General features: G+C 34.2%; 1 protein-coding gene across 12 annotated transcripts in view; it reads right to left on the reverse strand.

The window, feature by feature from the left end:
• LOC137654777 (enolase-phosphatase E1-like) overlaps positions 1-17,500 on the reverse strand; it is a 149,777-nt gene that overhangs the window by 31,325 nt on the left and 100,952 nt on the right. For 5 of the 12 annotated variants that reach the window (XR_011046722.1, XM_068388756.1, XM_068388727.1 and 2 more), the window contains 6 exons: positions 15,134-15,283; positions 12,535-12,742; positions 10,931-10,984; positions 8,325-9,137; positions 4,630-4,650; positions 1,056-2,089 (listed from right to left, as the gene is read on the reverse strand). Coding sequence is in view for 11 of the 12 variants with exons in the window: in XM_068388756.1 (XP_068244857.1) it covers positions 1,056-2,089; positions 4,630-4,650; positions 8,325-9,137; positions 10,931-10,984; positions 12,535-12,742; positions 15,134-15,283 (2,280 nt within the window). In the remaining variant the exon portion in view is untranslated. Of the gene's footprint in view, positions 1-1,055; positions 2,090-3,539; positions 3,698-4,629; positions 4,651-8,324; positions 9,138-10,930; positions 10,985-12,534; positions 12,743-15,133; positions 15,284-17,500 lie in introns of all 12 variants that reach the window. The other 7 variants (XM_068388772.1, XM_068388792.1, XM_068388736.1 and 4 more) reach the window with 6 other exon arrangements.

The raw sequence follows: 17,500 nt of genomic DNA on the forward strand, positions 1-17,500 counted from the left end.
CTTGCAGAACATAAACTGATGCAGATGCTCTTTAAAAGAATTTCGTGTATAAAAGTACTTAAATTACTGCCATTGGCATACGATCACTGTAACATTAGCCTTTTAAAGCTGGAGGTAATTGTTTACAACACCACGCTCTCCATTTACTTCAAAATAATGCAATCCTGCAGTTCTCATCTTCTTGCACAGTAATTAGGTGATTATTTAAATTCTGGGAAGGCAATAATTAGCAAGATATGTTGAGGAAGGGGGAAGAGGTTATAAAAAGAAAATAGCTCTGTTTCCTCACCAAACGACTTGGAACTGACATGTCAACATAGTCAACCAAACAGAATTCGTGATGCCAGTGTACATAAACTTTAGTTTGTGATGCCAGCGTACATTTGATATACTGTATATTCAAAATATACTTAATCAAAAATTGAGTGATTACTCAAAAGTGTCACTATTTGTAAATTGCATATTTTATGGACACTTTTGAGTAATTAATCCATTTTCAATTAAGGATATTTCGAATATACAGTATATCAAATGTACGCTGGCATCACGAACTAAAGTTTATGTACGCTGGCATCACGAATTCTGTATGGTTGACTATGTTGACGTGTCAGTTCCAAGTCGTTTGGTGAGGAAACCGAGCTATTTTCTTTTTATAACCCCTTTCCCCTTCCTCAACATATCTTGCTAATTATTGCTTTCCCAAAATTTAAATAACTACCTAAAAACTGTGCAAGAAGATGAGAACTGCAGGATTGCATTATTTTGGAGTAAATGGAGAGCGTGGTGTTGTAAACAATTACGAAGCTGGATAATAGAAAAGGCATGATCCAAGAATCAACTCTTGAATGAAGGCTAAGAGGTGATACCACTCTCTGCAAACCTATCTGATCTCCTAGTCTTGCAAACTTTAAGAAGCCAAACATACAAACTAATAGTTGATAATAACTTCCAAGAGTTCATTTTTTGAGCACACCTCCTTAGCCCATTGAACATAATAAAATTTACTGAGAGGATGAGGGTCAGAGAGACAGATTGAGAAAGGATGCATCACTTACGACTCTATCGATGACTGGATTAATACTCAATGAAGAAGGCCAAGTGCTACCACCACGCTTTTTACCCCTCTTTCGACTGCGCTTTCTTTTGTTTTTGTGTTTGTTGTTGGGAACAGATGAAGACTGTTGTATATTGTTACAAGGTGTGGATTGTTTAGCTTTCTTTGTAGGGACATTTGAGAAGTTTGTGTTTTGGTATTGCTGTGGGACCTGAGGCTGTGGACTCTGATTTTTAGAGTAATTTTCCTTACTGGTTAAGTTCTGTCTATTACTAAGGTGTGATGCAGATATATGATTAGTGATCTTGGATGTAGTTGAAGGAAACACAGGAGTTGGTGATGTAGGATTAGAATTCATGGTCAAGTGTTGTTCAGATGACGAGTCCATGGAATTAACATTGACAGACTGAACATCCTGAGGGGCTTGTTCTTTGAACATGCCATTTGGAACACTTGTTTGCATAGATATGTCAGTGGTTTCATAAACTTGTACTTGTGAATTTGAATTAATTTTGGGCTCTGAAATAGCCTCTAGTAATGGAGGGATATTTGATTTCACAAACTGTGGGGTTAGGATTTGTGAAATTGTCTCTGACAAGGCTGTGTTCTTTTCATTTTCAGGTAATACTGACAAATCAAGATCTTTCCCCAGAGTAGCTGTGATGGTGTTTGTTTCAGGAATGGTACTTTCAATTGTGTTTGTGTTGGTAGTTTGAAAATCATCTTCATCTCTATTCATAATGTGAGTGGTGTTGGTATCAGCATCAGAGGAATCATCATGCAAGGGAGATAGAAAGCTCTTGGTGTCGCAAGTGGACGCCTCGTCCTGTTCATATGCAGTCTCTGTGGTCAAAGCATCTGAAAATTCTTCTTCCACCTGTGGATTGGGTATACCTTCTTCCTCTTTCTCTCTTCTTTCTTCCTTTTCTAGCTCAATCAGCCTATCCAGTTCCTCAATCTTCTTCTTCTGACGAGCCTCAATTTCATTGGAGAACTGATCGAGCTCTGACAAAATGCCCGAGATAGCGGTAGAGACTGGCGCGGTGGTTGAGGGGTGGTGGTGGTAGTGATGTAGTTGGTGTTGTTGTGATGGTGATTTTGGTGGTAGTAGTAGCAGTGATGGTTGTGGTGGTAGTGGTGAAGGAGGAGGCAGTAGCAAGGTGAGGAAAAGGACAGTACTGTTAGCATCTACTCAAAAATGCATAATACCTTACAAGTTACACAGGAGATGTCAGTTGTTTGCTCTTGAGTGATGTCAAACCCAAGAACAAGTCTAAATAATTTCTCTTAAAACAAAATTCTAGTAACGATAAAATAAACCTGAAAACACAGAACACAAGAGTAAAATAAAATAAGTTTCCTTTGTCTCATATAGCATAACTAAACTAAATAAAACAACCTTTAACTAAGCATAAGTAAATCAATAAATAAAAAGCCAAAACAACATTAAAGTCTTACTGAAACTATGGAAAATCATATCTCAAAGTAATTAATCAAAGCATAATGCAAAAGGAGGCTCAAAACAAGTATACCAATTGATCAAACACAGTGTATATGGTCACTATCCTGTAGTCTACCAAAAGGCCAGATAACTTTCAGAAGTAGTTTAGAAGTACTTCCAATATAAGAAAACTAGCTTCTTTTGGAGACCAAGATAAGCAACCAGTCTGCTCCTACATTATCAATTGGAGGAGTCATGTCCCTTTAGTCTGACGTCACCAAAAGCAAACTACATTGTACCTCCAATCTCCCTTTCTTTTAGAATAACTAAATTTCTTCATACAGATATAAAAGAATCTTGAAAAATAGAGGTATCATGTGTTTTTAAACAACATGACTATTTGTATACAATAAAAATAAATCAATTACAACTGGATATATTAAGCAGTCCACATCTGCCACAAAAATAAATAAATAAATAAATGAAAATATAAATGAGGAGAAAAAGTGGATTTACGAGAACCGGTGAAATAATCCCAAATTCAAAATAAAATGTGAAAAAATAACATGTTGTAAACAAAAATTGCTAAAAAGGGTACAACTGAAATATTAATTAGAGAATAAGCACTATTATGCTGAGTAGGAAGAAATTTTAAGGTAATTCCAAAAGAAAGGTGATATATTGTAAAGATTTGCTGCTGCATTCAACATCAAAACTTTCCCCAATAGAATAAAATTTATGTGATGGAAATTCAGTTTATCATATTTAAAATTACTCATCCAACCACATAATCTAATCAAGAAAGAAAATATTCAGATATACATCTGTTTACCCATTTCCAAATAGGCATCCAAGGTAAAGACTGTCTGGTCTCATGGTCTATAAAACTTGAAAAGAAAAAGTTTACGAGAATAAGAAAATCATAATAGAAGGCTGAACTCATAACTGAACTAAATAAGCTCCTGTCAAGGATTATATTTTGATGTTGACTGCAACGAAAATCTCAAAGTACAAAATCCTTAAATTTAGCATCTCTCCTCTAACCTTGAGGATCTTGGCCTGGGCTTGAGCCTGGGAAAGAACCTCAGTGATTTTAGCAGCGGTCAGTTTGTCGGTCACAGACCCCATCTGGCACATGAGACGTTCCATCGCCTTTTCGGTTTCCTCCAATCGCCTACGAAGTTGGTCCAGCTGCTCATCCTCTGTAGAGGCCCCCTCAAAACAATTACTATACAGTTCTTAGAATTTTAATTGCCTTTTGCACAAAAACCTTTGGAAAATGCAACCCATAACAGGGACCAAATGGCAGTCAGAAGATGTATTTTATTCATATTTTACCTATAATTACTTTGTCTTTTTTGCTTTTGTATACTGTATTAGATTTGTTGAATAAATCGAATTACTGGTACATCATATATCCTGGTTTATCTCAGATGATCATAATAGCCCAAAATAGTTCTTAAAACATCAAAAGGGGAAACAATTTTGAATAAATAATTTCAACAATACTGTGCAGGGTAATAGTGAAGAGATACACTTTCTGTCTACCAAATAGTATAAAACCTAAATCAAAATAAAGGGGGAAACACAAATAAATCCCGATGCTCCGCAGACACTGCAAAATACGCCATTTCTTTCCGATGGTGATAAAACGGTAACTGAAAGCAATAGTCAGTTAGAAGCTAATTATCCAAACATTCAAAAACATGCATCAACTTTTCATCGTAAATTACGTAATATTTTTGGTTTCAGAGAAATCTGTTTACATAATCTTGTCAAATTTTTGCTGGCTTTTAAATTATTAGGAATTATAACAAATAAGGGTCCAAATATAATTTATTAACAAAGTAGGCTACAGCAATCATTTAACGCGGTAAATTCTGTTTCCAAAAAGCATTTTTATGAATAGAAAAATTATGTATCGGTAATTATTAAGCAAATAAATGAAATTTGGATGATGACCCAAAGTGAACAGAGAATGAAAGTATAAGACACCATTTTTTCCTTCATATTCTCCAAATCAAGCATACCGATCAGAATAACCCTTTACTTAACTTTATATGCTATATATGTATACATATAGCTACTTATCTAATTTCCTATATCAAGTGGAACAATTATAACCAAAACTTACTTTTTTCACATTCTGATTTTCCTGTATGCATGTAAAGCACAGATACCAGTTAAATGAGTAACACAGTTATAAATTATAAAGTAGCTGCAAGAGGAAGGATTACAGATATATTGTGGATAAAATTACAACAGCGATGAATTATTGTTTCCTAATGTATGCGAAGTAAATGGTTGTGACCACAACATTCATCGTAAATTGTTTAAAATGTAAGAACTGGCTGAAAAGATTCGAGTAGATGACTATTTAGAAAAAAAAAAATACGGATACAAAAGAAAAGTCGAATATAAACTCCTTATACAGATTTGTAAAATGATTATCCTTATTTAAAAATTACAATAATACATTAGTTCAAACAAAATTTCACATATCCAAGATACTGACAGAGTAAAGAGACCTATGCACATATTCAAGATAAATGTTATTATAAAAATGACTAAAGGTTCTTTACCACTGTCAGCTAGGAATGATATTGGTATGTATCGTAAACTTCTATTCTTTAAATAAAGCGTGATGTTTCCAGTGACGTAAAAATCGTGTTGCGATGACTATAATTTATTCAACCATTTGCACTTATGAGGCCCTTTGCGTCAAAAGTCGTAGGATGAGATGATGATAATGACATGATAAAATAATTCAGTTTAATAGGACATCGATATGACGTTCTTGCCAAACAGATCCCTGTATGAGGAAACTTTGATTGGTAATCTTAGCTGTATTCAAGGCCCTTCAGGCTCAGGATTCCCTAGTAATTAGCTGCGCGAGTGTAGTATTATTTTACACTACAGCATTGGGTATATTCGTAAACGGGAGAACCAGGTCAGAATCCCTATTCCGGATAGAAGTTCTACTGACTAGGGTAAATTTGAAAGGAATATTTCTCCTTCAGTTTATTCCATGGAAAATGCAAATGTTCGCAGGCCACTAAAGCAAAAAAAAAAAAAAAAAAAAAAAAAAAAAAAAAAAAAAAAAAAAAAAAAAATACATTCTTCCAAACGAATGGTCTCTGAATCCGTTAGTGTATATAAACATATTTGCGACATACTCAATAAGAGGAGTGATGTTCTTGATTCTTTAGTAAAAAAAAAGGTAGCCGTCCTGTTACAGGATTAGTTGAACCTGGATCTGTACACTTCCTGTATTTTCCATGATTTGATGTGATAAACAAGTTCAGAGTGTCTACGGATGTAGGATGGCCCTGATGGCCCTATTATGGCCCTAAAGAGAGTGGTTTACACATCTGGAGTCTCTGTTGTCAGAATGTCGGCAGTTGCCTTTCAAAACCAATCTTCTCAGACAACAACCGGTTTCAAGGTTGGTGCACCCAAACCCTTAGGCTCTACATCGAACTGCATGTAGACTGTTCACAGCATTCTTTTCTACCAATTTGCTATCACAAGTAGAAAGGAATGCTATATTCAATGGAAATCCTTTATTTTGCAACTCTTAAAATTTTTGCAAATTTCAAAATCAATGAATGGGAATTAAGGCCATAAAAATCGTATTCTTAGAAAAATATTGAGTAAAAAATTACTATCAGACAAAACAATAGATTTAAGAAGTTTTTGGAAGTAGTAGGCAATCAATTCAAAAAATTCAGACTATCCCGAAACTACATAGAAAAACAGGTAATATTGAAGTAGGATTCTATCATTACACAGCTACGACAACATCAGATCATCTTATAAACATCAAGCCAAAATATATATCATCATGACCTATTGCCCTCAAAATGAACAATAAATACTTAATTTCAAAAAGGTCTCTTTCACTAAGTCGGCAAAATGGAATTATACTGATCAGTAACTATTTAAACATCGAATCATAAAAATTTATAAAGACCCTACCCCAATTACACAACCAAACAAAATTTTAAACTATAACATAAGCACAGAAAATTCTAACATATCTGTTTAACAGGTATTGTTAGAATCCTGTGATAACATATAGTACTGTTCTCTACATGTAATTTGGACAATCAAAGTATAATTACTAGAAATGTCAACACTTAACTGATTATGCTAAAATTTAATTGTTATGCTTGAAATATAAAATCTGTACATTAGCAGCCCTATTACTCGGCAACTATTAATTTACCAATACTGTACTATAAATAATTAATACATTTCACCTTAAGTTAACTACATTTACAGGCTGTACTAATAGACGCACTAATAGTACTCTAATATAAACGCAATAACTAAAGAATCATATTTAATCAGAAGACAGCTTTAAGGTACAATTAATACAGTTTTACTAAAATGAAATCTTATTTTGAAACTAATCTGATCCACCAGTCAAGAAAGAGGAATTTAATAGCAGACAAAACATTAACTACCAATAATAAAGACACAGAAAGTAGTACAAATAAGTAAGAGAAGGAATATACTGCAACATCTTGGAGACCAAAGGCGACAGAGCCCGAACAATTTCCTGATCGGACAATTTTTTTTCCAAATTTTTTGTCCAAGCGATCGAATAAAAATTTAGTCATACTACTTGAAAGAACCTGTATGAACTGTTGGACACAAAGGCAAATCAGCCTATGTGCAGCCCTCGCCCACTACATAGATTTATCTTCTAAGGGTTCAGAAAAAACAGCTAAATACAATTACTTGTGGATAATGGAGTTACTGTACGTGATAGAAGATTGTTAACTTTCATCGTTTTCAAAAAATTATTTCTTGAATATCTTTACCAAACAGTCTCTGGTTACTAATTGGATTTCTCTTCTTATTATTATTACTATTATTATCATTATCATTATTAGCTAAGCTACACAAGGAAACAAATAGAATAAAGTATCTGAGTGTATCTTCTAGCAAGAGAACTCTAACAGTGGAAGACCATGGCAGAGAGGCTATCGCACTACCCAAGAATAGAGAATAATGGTTTAGTTTTGGAGTGTCCTCCAAGAAGAGCCACTTACCATAGCTAAAGTCTCTTCTACTCTTACAACGAGAAAAGTAGTCACTGAATAATTACAGTGCAGTAGTTAACCCATTAAATGAAGAACATTTTTTCTATTTTTGTGTTGTCAGGTGGATGAGAGAAGGGGAGATAGGGTAAAGAATAGGCCAAACTATCCGGCAAATGTGTAGGCAAAGGAAAATATCTAGAGATGGGTCCAATGCAGTACTATCTGGACAGTAAAAGCGATTTTACCGTTGTACTTTTCTATACTGTCGTCTCTTGGGCGTTATTTTGTTCTCTACACGTTCAATGCTGAATTATGTTGCTCAGGATAACTGTTATTCGATATTTATAATAATTTTTAGTACTTCGGTTATGAATACGGTAAGCACAGTTTCAGCTTTACAAGATGTATAAAAGCTTCAGCAAACTTTAAACATTATTTGTTACCTTAGGGCTGACATAATTTTCCCTGTAAGAAAGCTTCGTTTGCTAATATTTTGTACATTATTACAAAGATAATTGCGTAATTAAAGCTCTACTAGATTCGATCTCACTTGCTTTAAAGCGAAAAGGCCGGATTAAACCGGAAATAGAATACAATACTGCCAATAAATACGTACTCTGGTACAATTATTACTCATTCTACTGCAAAATAGTTATCAAACAAAACTCCAAAATACTCTTTCTTTACTACACTAGATGTATTAAAATACAACTGTTAACTCAAGAAGCTGTAGTATCGACTTTTAATGGCAAAATAAAAATATTTCTACTGCAGTCACCTTCCATTTCCTTTGCTGTGTCATTAGGAAATATGTCTCTCATCCCCTTTGCTGGTACATTGTCAGCCTTGTCCCTACTTTGATCCTTTTCCTGTTCACTTGTGATTCCAAGGTCATCGTCACTTTCAAAATCCTTGAAGCTAGGCTTATCTTCAGCGGTCCCTTCCAACTTGGAAGGCACTGCATTGTCTCTTATGTCACTAGAATGATCTAGTCTTGTATCTTTTTGGCAACTGATATTCTCCTCTGATGCTTCTTCCTCATCGTCAGAGCTCTGCGTGTCTTTTGGTTGAGATACTTTACCAAAGGGGTGCTGGAATTTCTTAGTCTCCTTCTCAACAACATTTTCAATGTATTTTTCCCTTAGGTGATCACGCGCCACAAAGCAGAGACTTTCAAGAGTTTCAGCATCGAGATTTCCTTCCGAGTCATAATTTCTAAAACCCTTTCTTAATATTTGAAGAAACTCGTCACTGTAAAGATAATCCAAGTCTGAAATATTTTCATCATCTTCATCATCTTCCAGATCTTGCTTTGTGGCAGCCATCCGCGCTCTCTGTTCATTATCTTTTTCAGTTTGCCTCATATTGATAATGTTCTGGAGGTCTTCTTCCGAGTTGATGTCTTCGTAGATAAACGGTGGTCTTTTCTTTTTATCTTTCTTATTATTTTTACCATTAAATAAACGGTCCTTTATAGTTTCCCTGGCGGACTCTTCTACAGTTGTTCCTCCAATACAGTTAAGGAGGTACTCCTCTTCATCTGATTCAACGTCGTCTTGGGAAACGAATCCTTCTGGCAGATACCAGTTACCTAGAGGGAGTTAACATTATAACGGATGTTCCACAAAACCAATATGCTATTTCCAGGATACAAATTAGGAAAGTGATGTTAACATGGGTGCAATCTTAAAATCTCAGAACTAAACTTTTGAATATCCAGTAGATATTATAAATCTGAAATCATAATATAAAGCACACTGAATGAAACTTGAAACTCTTATGAAACGCATGATACCAGTAGAAAAATACTCAAAAACTAATATAAAAGTGAATATCACATGTACGTTTAATATCTGGAAAGAGTTACACCACAGTATGTGTCATACAGTAATGAAACATAATAGACTATTCACTAAAGAACAACATGAAAATCCTCCCAAGTAGAGAACATTAAACACAAGGGATGATATAATTTTACTTAGCTTGAACACTATTCAATGTCTATGTATGAAGGGACTTCTATCAAAAGTTACAATCGATGATGCTTCATTGTTAAAATACAAACGTTAGATTCTAAATAAAGGTAGAGATGCAACGACACTAACGATTGATTCAATTGTATTCTAGCATAAGGAAGAAGTGTAAAGCATACCAATTAAGTCTCACTAATTACACTTCGCACAACAGGAGGCATTATTCAGCATATATTTTCACCATAACACCCTCTCTTCAAAAAACCTTTCAAGTGTCTGGCATGACTGCAACCAGATGGGAATACTGCACTCTTTACAAGGATTAATATTTTCCTATGTTTGATCCAATAGGGATTGGGGAACACCAACATTTAGCAATTTATGAAATTAATAAATTTGCCACTAGTGATGATCTTGATATGTTTAAAATATGTTACCCAGCATTTCACTTTCAAAGGCCAATGTAGACCTACAGTTCAGAATTTCCTCCAAACTCAGTACATTTGACCATATCACTTCAAAGACCAGTACTCACTTACTTTACAGTAAGATATCCATTTTAGAACTACTCATCATTAATGTTACTATAATTACTATGCACGTTTATACACATTATTATGTAACACATAAATATCACTGGCTTGAAAAACAAGACTTTTTCTTGATAGTTCTATATCTTAACAACAAATATATACAGACAAACTTTATGATATGATAAGAGATCTTAATTCTCATCCCATCGTTTATTAAAACTCACAATAAACCCAATAGTTCTACTACAAAAACAATAAACAATATGTCAAAGTATGCATTAAATAAGAAAAAATAGCAAAAATTTCACTAAAATTCTGAGTAGTTTGTTCTTTCTTTTGCTGGTCTATTTCCAATTAATCCCATATTACTAAATATCTCCATATAACTGGAATAGCATTTTCCCTTATGGAATAAAAAAAAGATGAAGCAGCCAGAACTATTAACAGTATACACGCAAAGGCCTATTAGTTCAATATTTTCCCAGAAAAGATTATATACATGTAGGGTCATGCCTTTTACATTCGATTGAGAGGAATTCCCACAAAAATCATAATTCGTTATTAACATGAAATATATAAAAATACAACCATATAATTTTCTATTCAATAAGACTTAGTACCTCAGTGTAAAGAACTTCAACAGAGGTCGAAAATGCCATCTATCAACAATACATAAATAAGAGAACAACTAATACCTTGGATCGCTGCTGATCAGAGACCAAATGAAGCCTTAGAAATAGAAGTGTCACTAACCTACGACGATATAATCAAAGAAGAAGCAGGAATAAAGCAACAACTGGTTTCCCATTTGGCATGTTAAACCAAAAGCAGGGGAAACCATTCTAAAGCAATAGAATAACTTTGAAAAGATAACGTACCCAATTTCTTGCCTTGGGTATCCATTCTGCCTTGGTCCATTAAGTGTCCCTCAGCTTTACATATGGGAAGGAAAATACCAATATTCACGAATAAAGCAGTGGTGCATTTCAATGCTCATGTAACATGGAAATGAGCATCACGAGCAAATGTCTAAAGCATAATAGTCAGCCGCTGATTTGATGAAAAATGTATTTGATAATAGCTGCAAAAGCACTGTTAATAAACAGTGTGGTATATTATGAAATTCAAACATAGAAAAATCAAGGTGATATGGTAGCGATTCTTTTAGCTGTCGACATTTTTTCAAGAAAACAATATTAAATATATCCAAAACCTAACAAATACATTCGTGCTAGTTCATAAATTTCCGTACTGCATTATTTCAAACATATACCTAATCATATTATCCTCAGATTAATAAAAATAAAAGTCTCTTGCTCAACTATTTGATGTCCTTTCTACAAAATATCTACTATAGAATTTTGAGGAAAAATTAAATATAACTAAAACGTTATCAATTTCTTTTTTAAAGTAAACCTAGTAATTTTTCTAAAGTTAAAATTACCATACTCACAAGATACACAAATCTACACCCAAATGTCCTGTTAATGAGAGGTCAGCCAATTTTACATAACTACACTGAACAAGATTAATTAGAATCTTTGACAATAATTTACACACACAATCCTTCCATTTGCGCAGAAATACATCTAGACAGGTACTTCTTTAAGGTTTTTTTTTTATAGACTGGCAAGAAATGTTTAAATGGTTAGTTTATAAACAAGAGACCGAAATAATAATAATATACATACAATCACAAGTACCATATTATGTCAGTATTTTATGAGCCTTATTTAAGAAACAGGGGAAAGAAAGATCAGAAATAAATTTAGGTTATAACAGCATCCTCGAACACCTCACATTGATCCTGAAACTGGGAAAATTTCAAGCAATCTATTTATGGGAAAAAATTAAGTTGTAAAAAGTTCATAGGAATTGTAATGTTTTGTAAATGATCTCAAACGACTTATCAACAGTATTTATTAACCTTTTAACTTACCGGGTCATGAATATGGTTATCTGAATACTGGAGACTAATCCTCATATGATATCTTGTACGATTAATTTAACTGACAAACATTTAATATTGGACAAAAAATACGGTGTTATAATTTCATTCTCCAAATACATTTGATTATATTTGGCGAATGAAATATGTAATATCTATAACTTATCAAATATAATAATAAGAAGAAATAATAGCAATACGTTAGAATCTATGGCCCGATACCACCTGATTTTGAATACTTTGAAAAGCATGAGGGGGAAAAACTAGTTTTATTCAAAGGTGGGTGGGTCGGACAACTTCATGAGCTAAGAAAACTATTCCTGGGTTATGGGAAAAGGAGGCAGTTTAAAGTTTAAATAATTTATTATCCGAACCCAAAAAGAAGCAAAATCCTTTCTCAAAAGATGGAATATTTAGGAAAGGTTGAAAGAATAAATGGATAAAATCCCAAAGCTTAGCTTTTCATAATGATTACGTAATTGCCTCTTACGAGTAAGTGCGTAACCAACTCCCTTACCAGTTCGATAAACTTACCTATCTTGGTATCCGGTGGAACCTCATTCTGGGCCTTCTTGCGATTTCGGGACTCCTCTCTGGCTTGGCGTCTCAGCTGGTCTTTGGTGGAGATATCCGTGTTGTCCAGATACTCTTCGGCAAACACGTATTTTCGGTATTCAGGGTCAAGGCCAAAGTCCTTCAACTTCGGAGTCTTGTCGTCATCCTGACCTTTCTTGAACAGCACCTGAGGGGGAGACTCCAGATGTAGTTTCGCAGTCAGAATAAAAATCTGTGTTTAACATTCGAGTAAATTATCTCTGTGAGGGTCCTAATCATTCGGATGAATTGAAAGGACATTGAAACTGAAAGATTGCATTGTGACACAATATTTCATCATATTTATAAAAGAAAACATAACACTAAACGCTCCATATTAAGCAGAAAAATGAGTTTTGAGGGAAAAGTACACTTCCTAACGCAAAAAAAAAAAAAAAAAAAAAAAAAGTCACTGGGATGACTGAATAGAAAATCCTATATTTATGAGGACCCAGTAAGTAATCAACGAGACATATCATGCTATAAAAGTAAGACAAATTCGCCCAAGAAACAGTTTCTCAAGCAACAGTCTCCAGACATCATATCGCATCACTATGGGTACTACAATGATTAAGAAATTAATTCGTAGTATTATAGTCCGTGATGCAGACAAGAAAACGCCAACATTAAAATGAACCATAAGTTAGTCAACTATGTGTTCTCAATAAGACATGAGAACCACCAATAAAAAAAAATGTAACACAAAAATATTACATCATCTGTCATCGAGAATTCTAGATTACTTTTTAAGCCCCATATGTGCGGTATTCATTAACTCTTGAAACTTCTATATTCCTTTTCTAATAAGATATGATACAAAAATGCATTCTATATCATACCTTCTCATGTCGTATAAACAAGACTGATTCCACTGTATATTCAAAACATATAGTCCGCATATCGCATATAAAATAATTTACTCTAAAGAGAAATTAATTCATACATCACATAATTACGAAATTGTTTACATCACTGTACCGTCATCATGGAAAGAGACTAATATCCTAAACGACAAAGACATCTCTACGTAAACTAGTCATGACATTTACCCGATTTTAAAACCTCTGAGGTATGACGATAGAATTCGTAATTTATAGTTCATCTTAAATCTAAAGCAAATTGTTTTCTTTGTGAGTTTGTCACAAACGTGGATTTAATTATCTGTGTTCTTTGGAAACTTTTTCAAATCAAGTGGCTTATAAAAAAACATGAGGCGACTCCAGAGAGATCAAGATAACTAATATGTCACTCAAAGAATCCCCCCCCCCCCCCAAAAAAAAAACTTCAGTAGATTCAAGCACATATACACAGCAGTGTGTTCAATTTGGCATGCACTCTTGCCCTTCCTAGAAACCAAGGTTCTTTCTTTCCCAAAAACAATATTATTTTACGTCATCAATACAGCACTTTCCCGGTTTCAATCAGTTCCTTCTTCCTGACACTCAAATTATACATGCCTCTACCTTCATCATTCCCCATTCCACATTCCTGGTTTTAATTCATACTCACAACTTTACTATTACTAACATTTACTTTATAGTAAATGTTGGCATCTTTCAATCATTTAAACATTCTAAAATTAGTATCTAAAGCTTTTCATAATTCTCAATTGGTACTGTAATACTTGCAAAATTAAACATTCTCAACTCGCTTTCTTAACACGCCAAGTAAATTCCTATGGGTAATTTTTCGCACATTGGAACCATAAAGATACCACATCTAGACAAGGATTTATCATACTTGTCACTCTCCTATCTATACATAATTACATTTTTCGCTTCCACTTTTAATAATTTCCAATCCCACTAAACAAATTATTTTATTAACTGTATATTCTAAACTATATCTAAATTATATCTTTATCAATGCTAAACTATAATGGGATTTTTATAGAGCAACGTATTTCCTTTAAATTTCACACACCTGTATCTAACGTTAAAAATTAATTTCACAACTTTCAATTCTTTTATCACAAATCTTACTTTCTCATTTAAAATCCTACTATGCACCTGCTTGATATATAAAGTAATGATATGTCCTATCATTTCTACAGTACCCCTAAACCCCTTTTGATCTTCCTTGTTTTTTTTTTTACAATTGAACTGATTTTACTCTAATACATTCCTTTGGAACCTTTCCCTCGTCCAAACATACCTTGCAAGCATCGGTCAGCCAATCCTTCGCAGAATTACAACCATCCACATCATGTATTATGACTTGAAATGCCTTGGTGCTTTTAAATTCTTTAACTCTCAATTGATTCTCTTATGTCTTCAACAAATATTTTCTCAAGGATTCTCAAGTTTACTCACTAAGTTTGCATTAGTATAGCAATAGCTGGCAAAATAATTTTCTTAAAAATAATTACCAGTACAAAGACCTCAATTCAAATAATATTAAAAACATAAAAAGTATCTATATAAAGAGAGAGAGAGAGAGAGAGAGAGAGAGAGAGAGAGAGAGAGAGAGAGAGAGAGAGAGAGAGAGAGAGAGAGACGTACAAGTTTAAGACTGAATATATCAGTCACATGTCACATACCTTCATGATGGTGTAGACAAAAAAAACAACAATGCCCACGGTGTAGAGGGGCATGATGATGCCCATGGCTCCAGATCCTTTGGTCTGAGGGGGTGGGACAATACCCCCAGCTCCTCCCATCGGGGGTCGCACACCAGGCATAGGTCCAGGCTAAAAAAAAGAAAAGGGAATAAATCAGATTTTGAACATTATACGTAAGAAAAAAAAATAATGAAATTCGGTAATACTTAAAAAAAAACTTTTACTTGGCATCGTGAATAATTAAAATGAGATTAATATCTCACGCTATAATTAGCATTCAGAAGCCCTTTGCGTCAATAGGCGTACGAGGCGATGATGATGATGATAATTAGCATTATTTATTATCTCTGTCTGAATCAATGATGAATAACTTATAAGATAATGACCGTGTTGACAAGGAAGTGTTTTGTCGAAGTAGGGACTAATTGCGTGCTGCATTATTCAAAACACGACATCAATATCGAATTCCATTATCTCACCTTCACATCCAGCATTATTTCAATCAAACATTTGAGTCAAACCCTGAAGTCAGAAAACCATTTTTTTGATCGACATATACTTCCAAAAGTGTCTCCATAAGTTTACACACTATATACATCCCAAATAAACACTTCCTCGTGCAAGATGCAAATCAGGTCATTAAACTAATATAGATTCGATTTGCAGATTTCAGGCCAATAGCCAGGCACTGGGACAAGGGAGGTCATTCAGCACCATAAACTAATATGGAGGTTGCAAAAATCAAAGCGAGCTCATTTTACAAGTCAAAGACCATTGTTTTGAAGAATTTAGTAATTAAGTATCCAGAGAGAGAGAGAGAGAGAGAGAGAGAGAGAGAGAGAGAGAGAGAGAGAGAGAGAGAGAGAGAGAGAGAGTACGCGCTCGTCTACTTATCATCATTAAACTTTCTTTGGGTATTAAACATTTTTCCAAGCTAGTCGTAACGACTTAAAAACAAATCGGAATGCATCTAAATTAGAAAAAAAATTTGGTAATTTCCATTTTTGCATCATTTTACCGTAAATAATTTTCGAAGTTATCTTCTGTCTGGTGTTTAATTTGAATTATCAATGCTACTACTACTTGATTATTTCAATAGGTTTTAAATGTCTTTTATACTAAAGAATATCCGGAATGTGTCACACGTCATTGCTCTTCCATGAAAAAATAAAAAAATCTAAAACTAAAATGAAACCCAGAGACAATTCGAACATTATACAATTAAATAACCTTTTTACGAATACTCCAATGCCAATCCCAGGTATAATTTCCCGGTCAGCGTAGATGCAAATACGTAAAACAAAAATCAGATTTTTCACAATTAGTAACCTGCCAACGGCTTTGATTTGACATGTAACTGAAAACTCTAAAGACAACTGAAATAACACCGGCCTTTCTTTTAAAAGGATTTTATTTTGAAAGACGTAGGCTATATGTCAGTAGACCATAGGTGCCTTCTGGAAAAAAGAAACCTAAAAACATAAAGAACCTCAGTTATATTATTTATATTAGTTATTCCTTTGCTTCTTGCACTTAGCACTGCGTAACTCAAGCATAAAATATCAGACTTTTATTGTTGAAATATCTATACCTTTGCTAATTCTCTTACATTTTTAGACATCAGACATGGTGGACTTCTATAACACTCGTTCCTAGTGTTAGGATTGAGGTGGCGTATTGGAAACGTCACTGCCTTGGCAATTTATCGGACTGGGGTTCGAGTCACACTCAAGCTCAATAGTTTCTTGTAGTGTCTCCAACCTCACTATCCTTGTGAGCTAGGGACAAGGGGTTTGAGGAATCCTATAGGTCTACCTGCTGAGTCATCAGCAGCCATTGCCTGGCCCTCTCTGATCATAGCTTGGCTAGAGAGCAGGCTTGAGCGCTGATCATATGTGTATGTAGGGTTTGTCTATAGGACATTGTCCTGCTTGCCAGGGCAATGTCATCCTCCCTTGCTTCTGTCATTCAAGAGCAGTCTTTAAACCTTTAAAACCTTAGGTAAAAATCGTGTCATAGAACGAAATTGCAACTGGTGGGTAACCGGGGCTTGTAACAACACTATGAAACTTTCATAACCACGACGTTACATGATAACACACGCGAGCACAATAAAGGAGTGTTACCAATCATATTGATTAGCTAAAATCTTTCCACATAACATGTTGAAGGATTTATGTGTTATTCCCCAAGAATACAATTATAAGACAGGTAAAATACTGCAGGCCTGAATGACTAAACATACTATGATTTATTTACTTATTGAAAAAATACCAGTTTATATACAGTTATAGACTATATACAGTAGTACGTATATCAAATTACTGATACAGGGAGAGAAAGGGG

Source organism: Palaemon carinicauda, chromosome 1 (assembly GCF_036898095.1).
Source record: "Palaemon carinicauda isolate YSFRI2023 chromosome 1, ASM3689809v2, whole genome shotgun sequence".
NCBI classification, from domain to species: domain Eukaryota; kingdom Metazoa; phylum Arthropoda; class Malacostraca; order Decapoda; family Palaemonidae; genus Palaemon; species Palaemon carinicauda.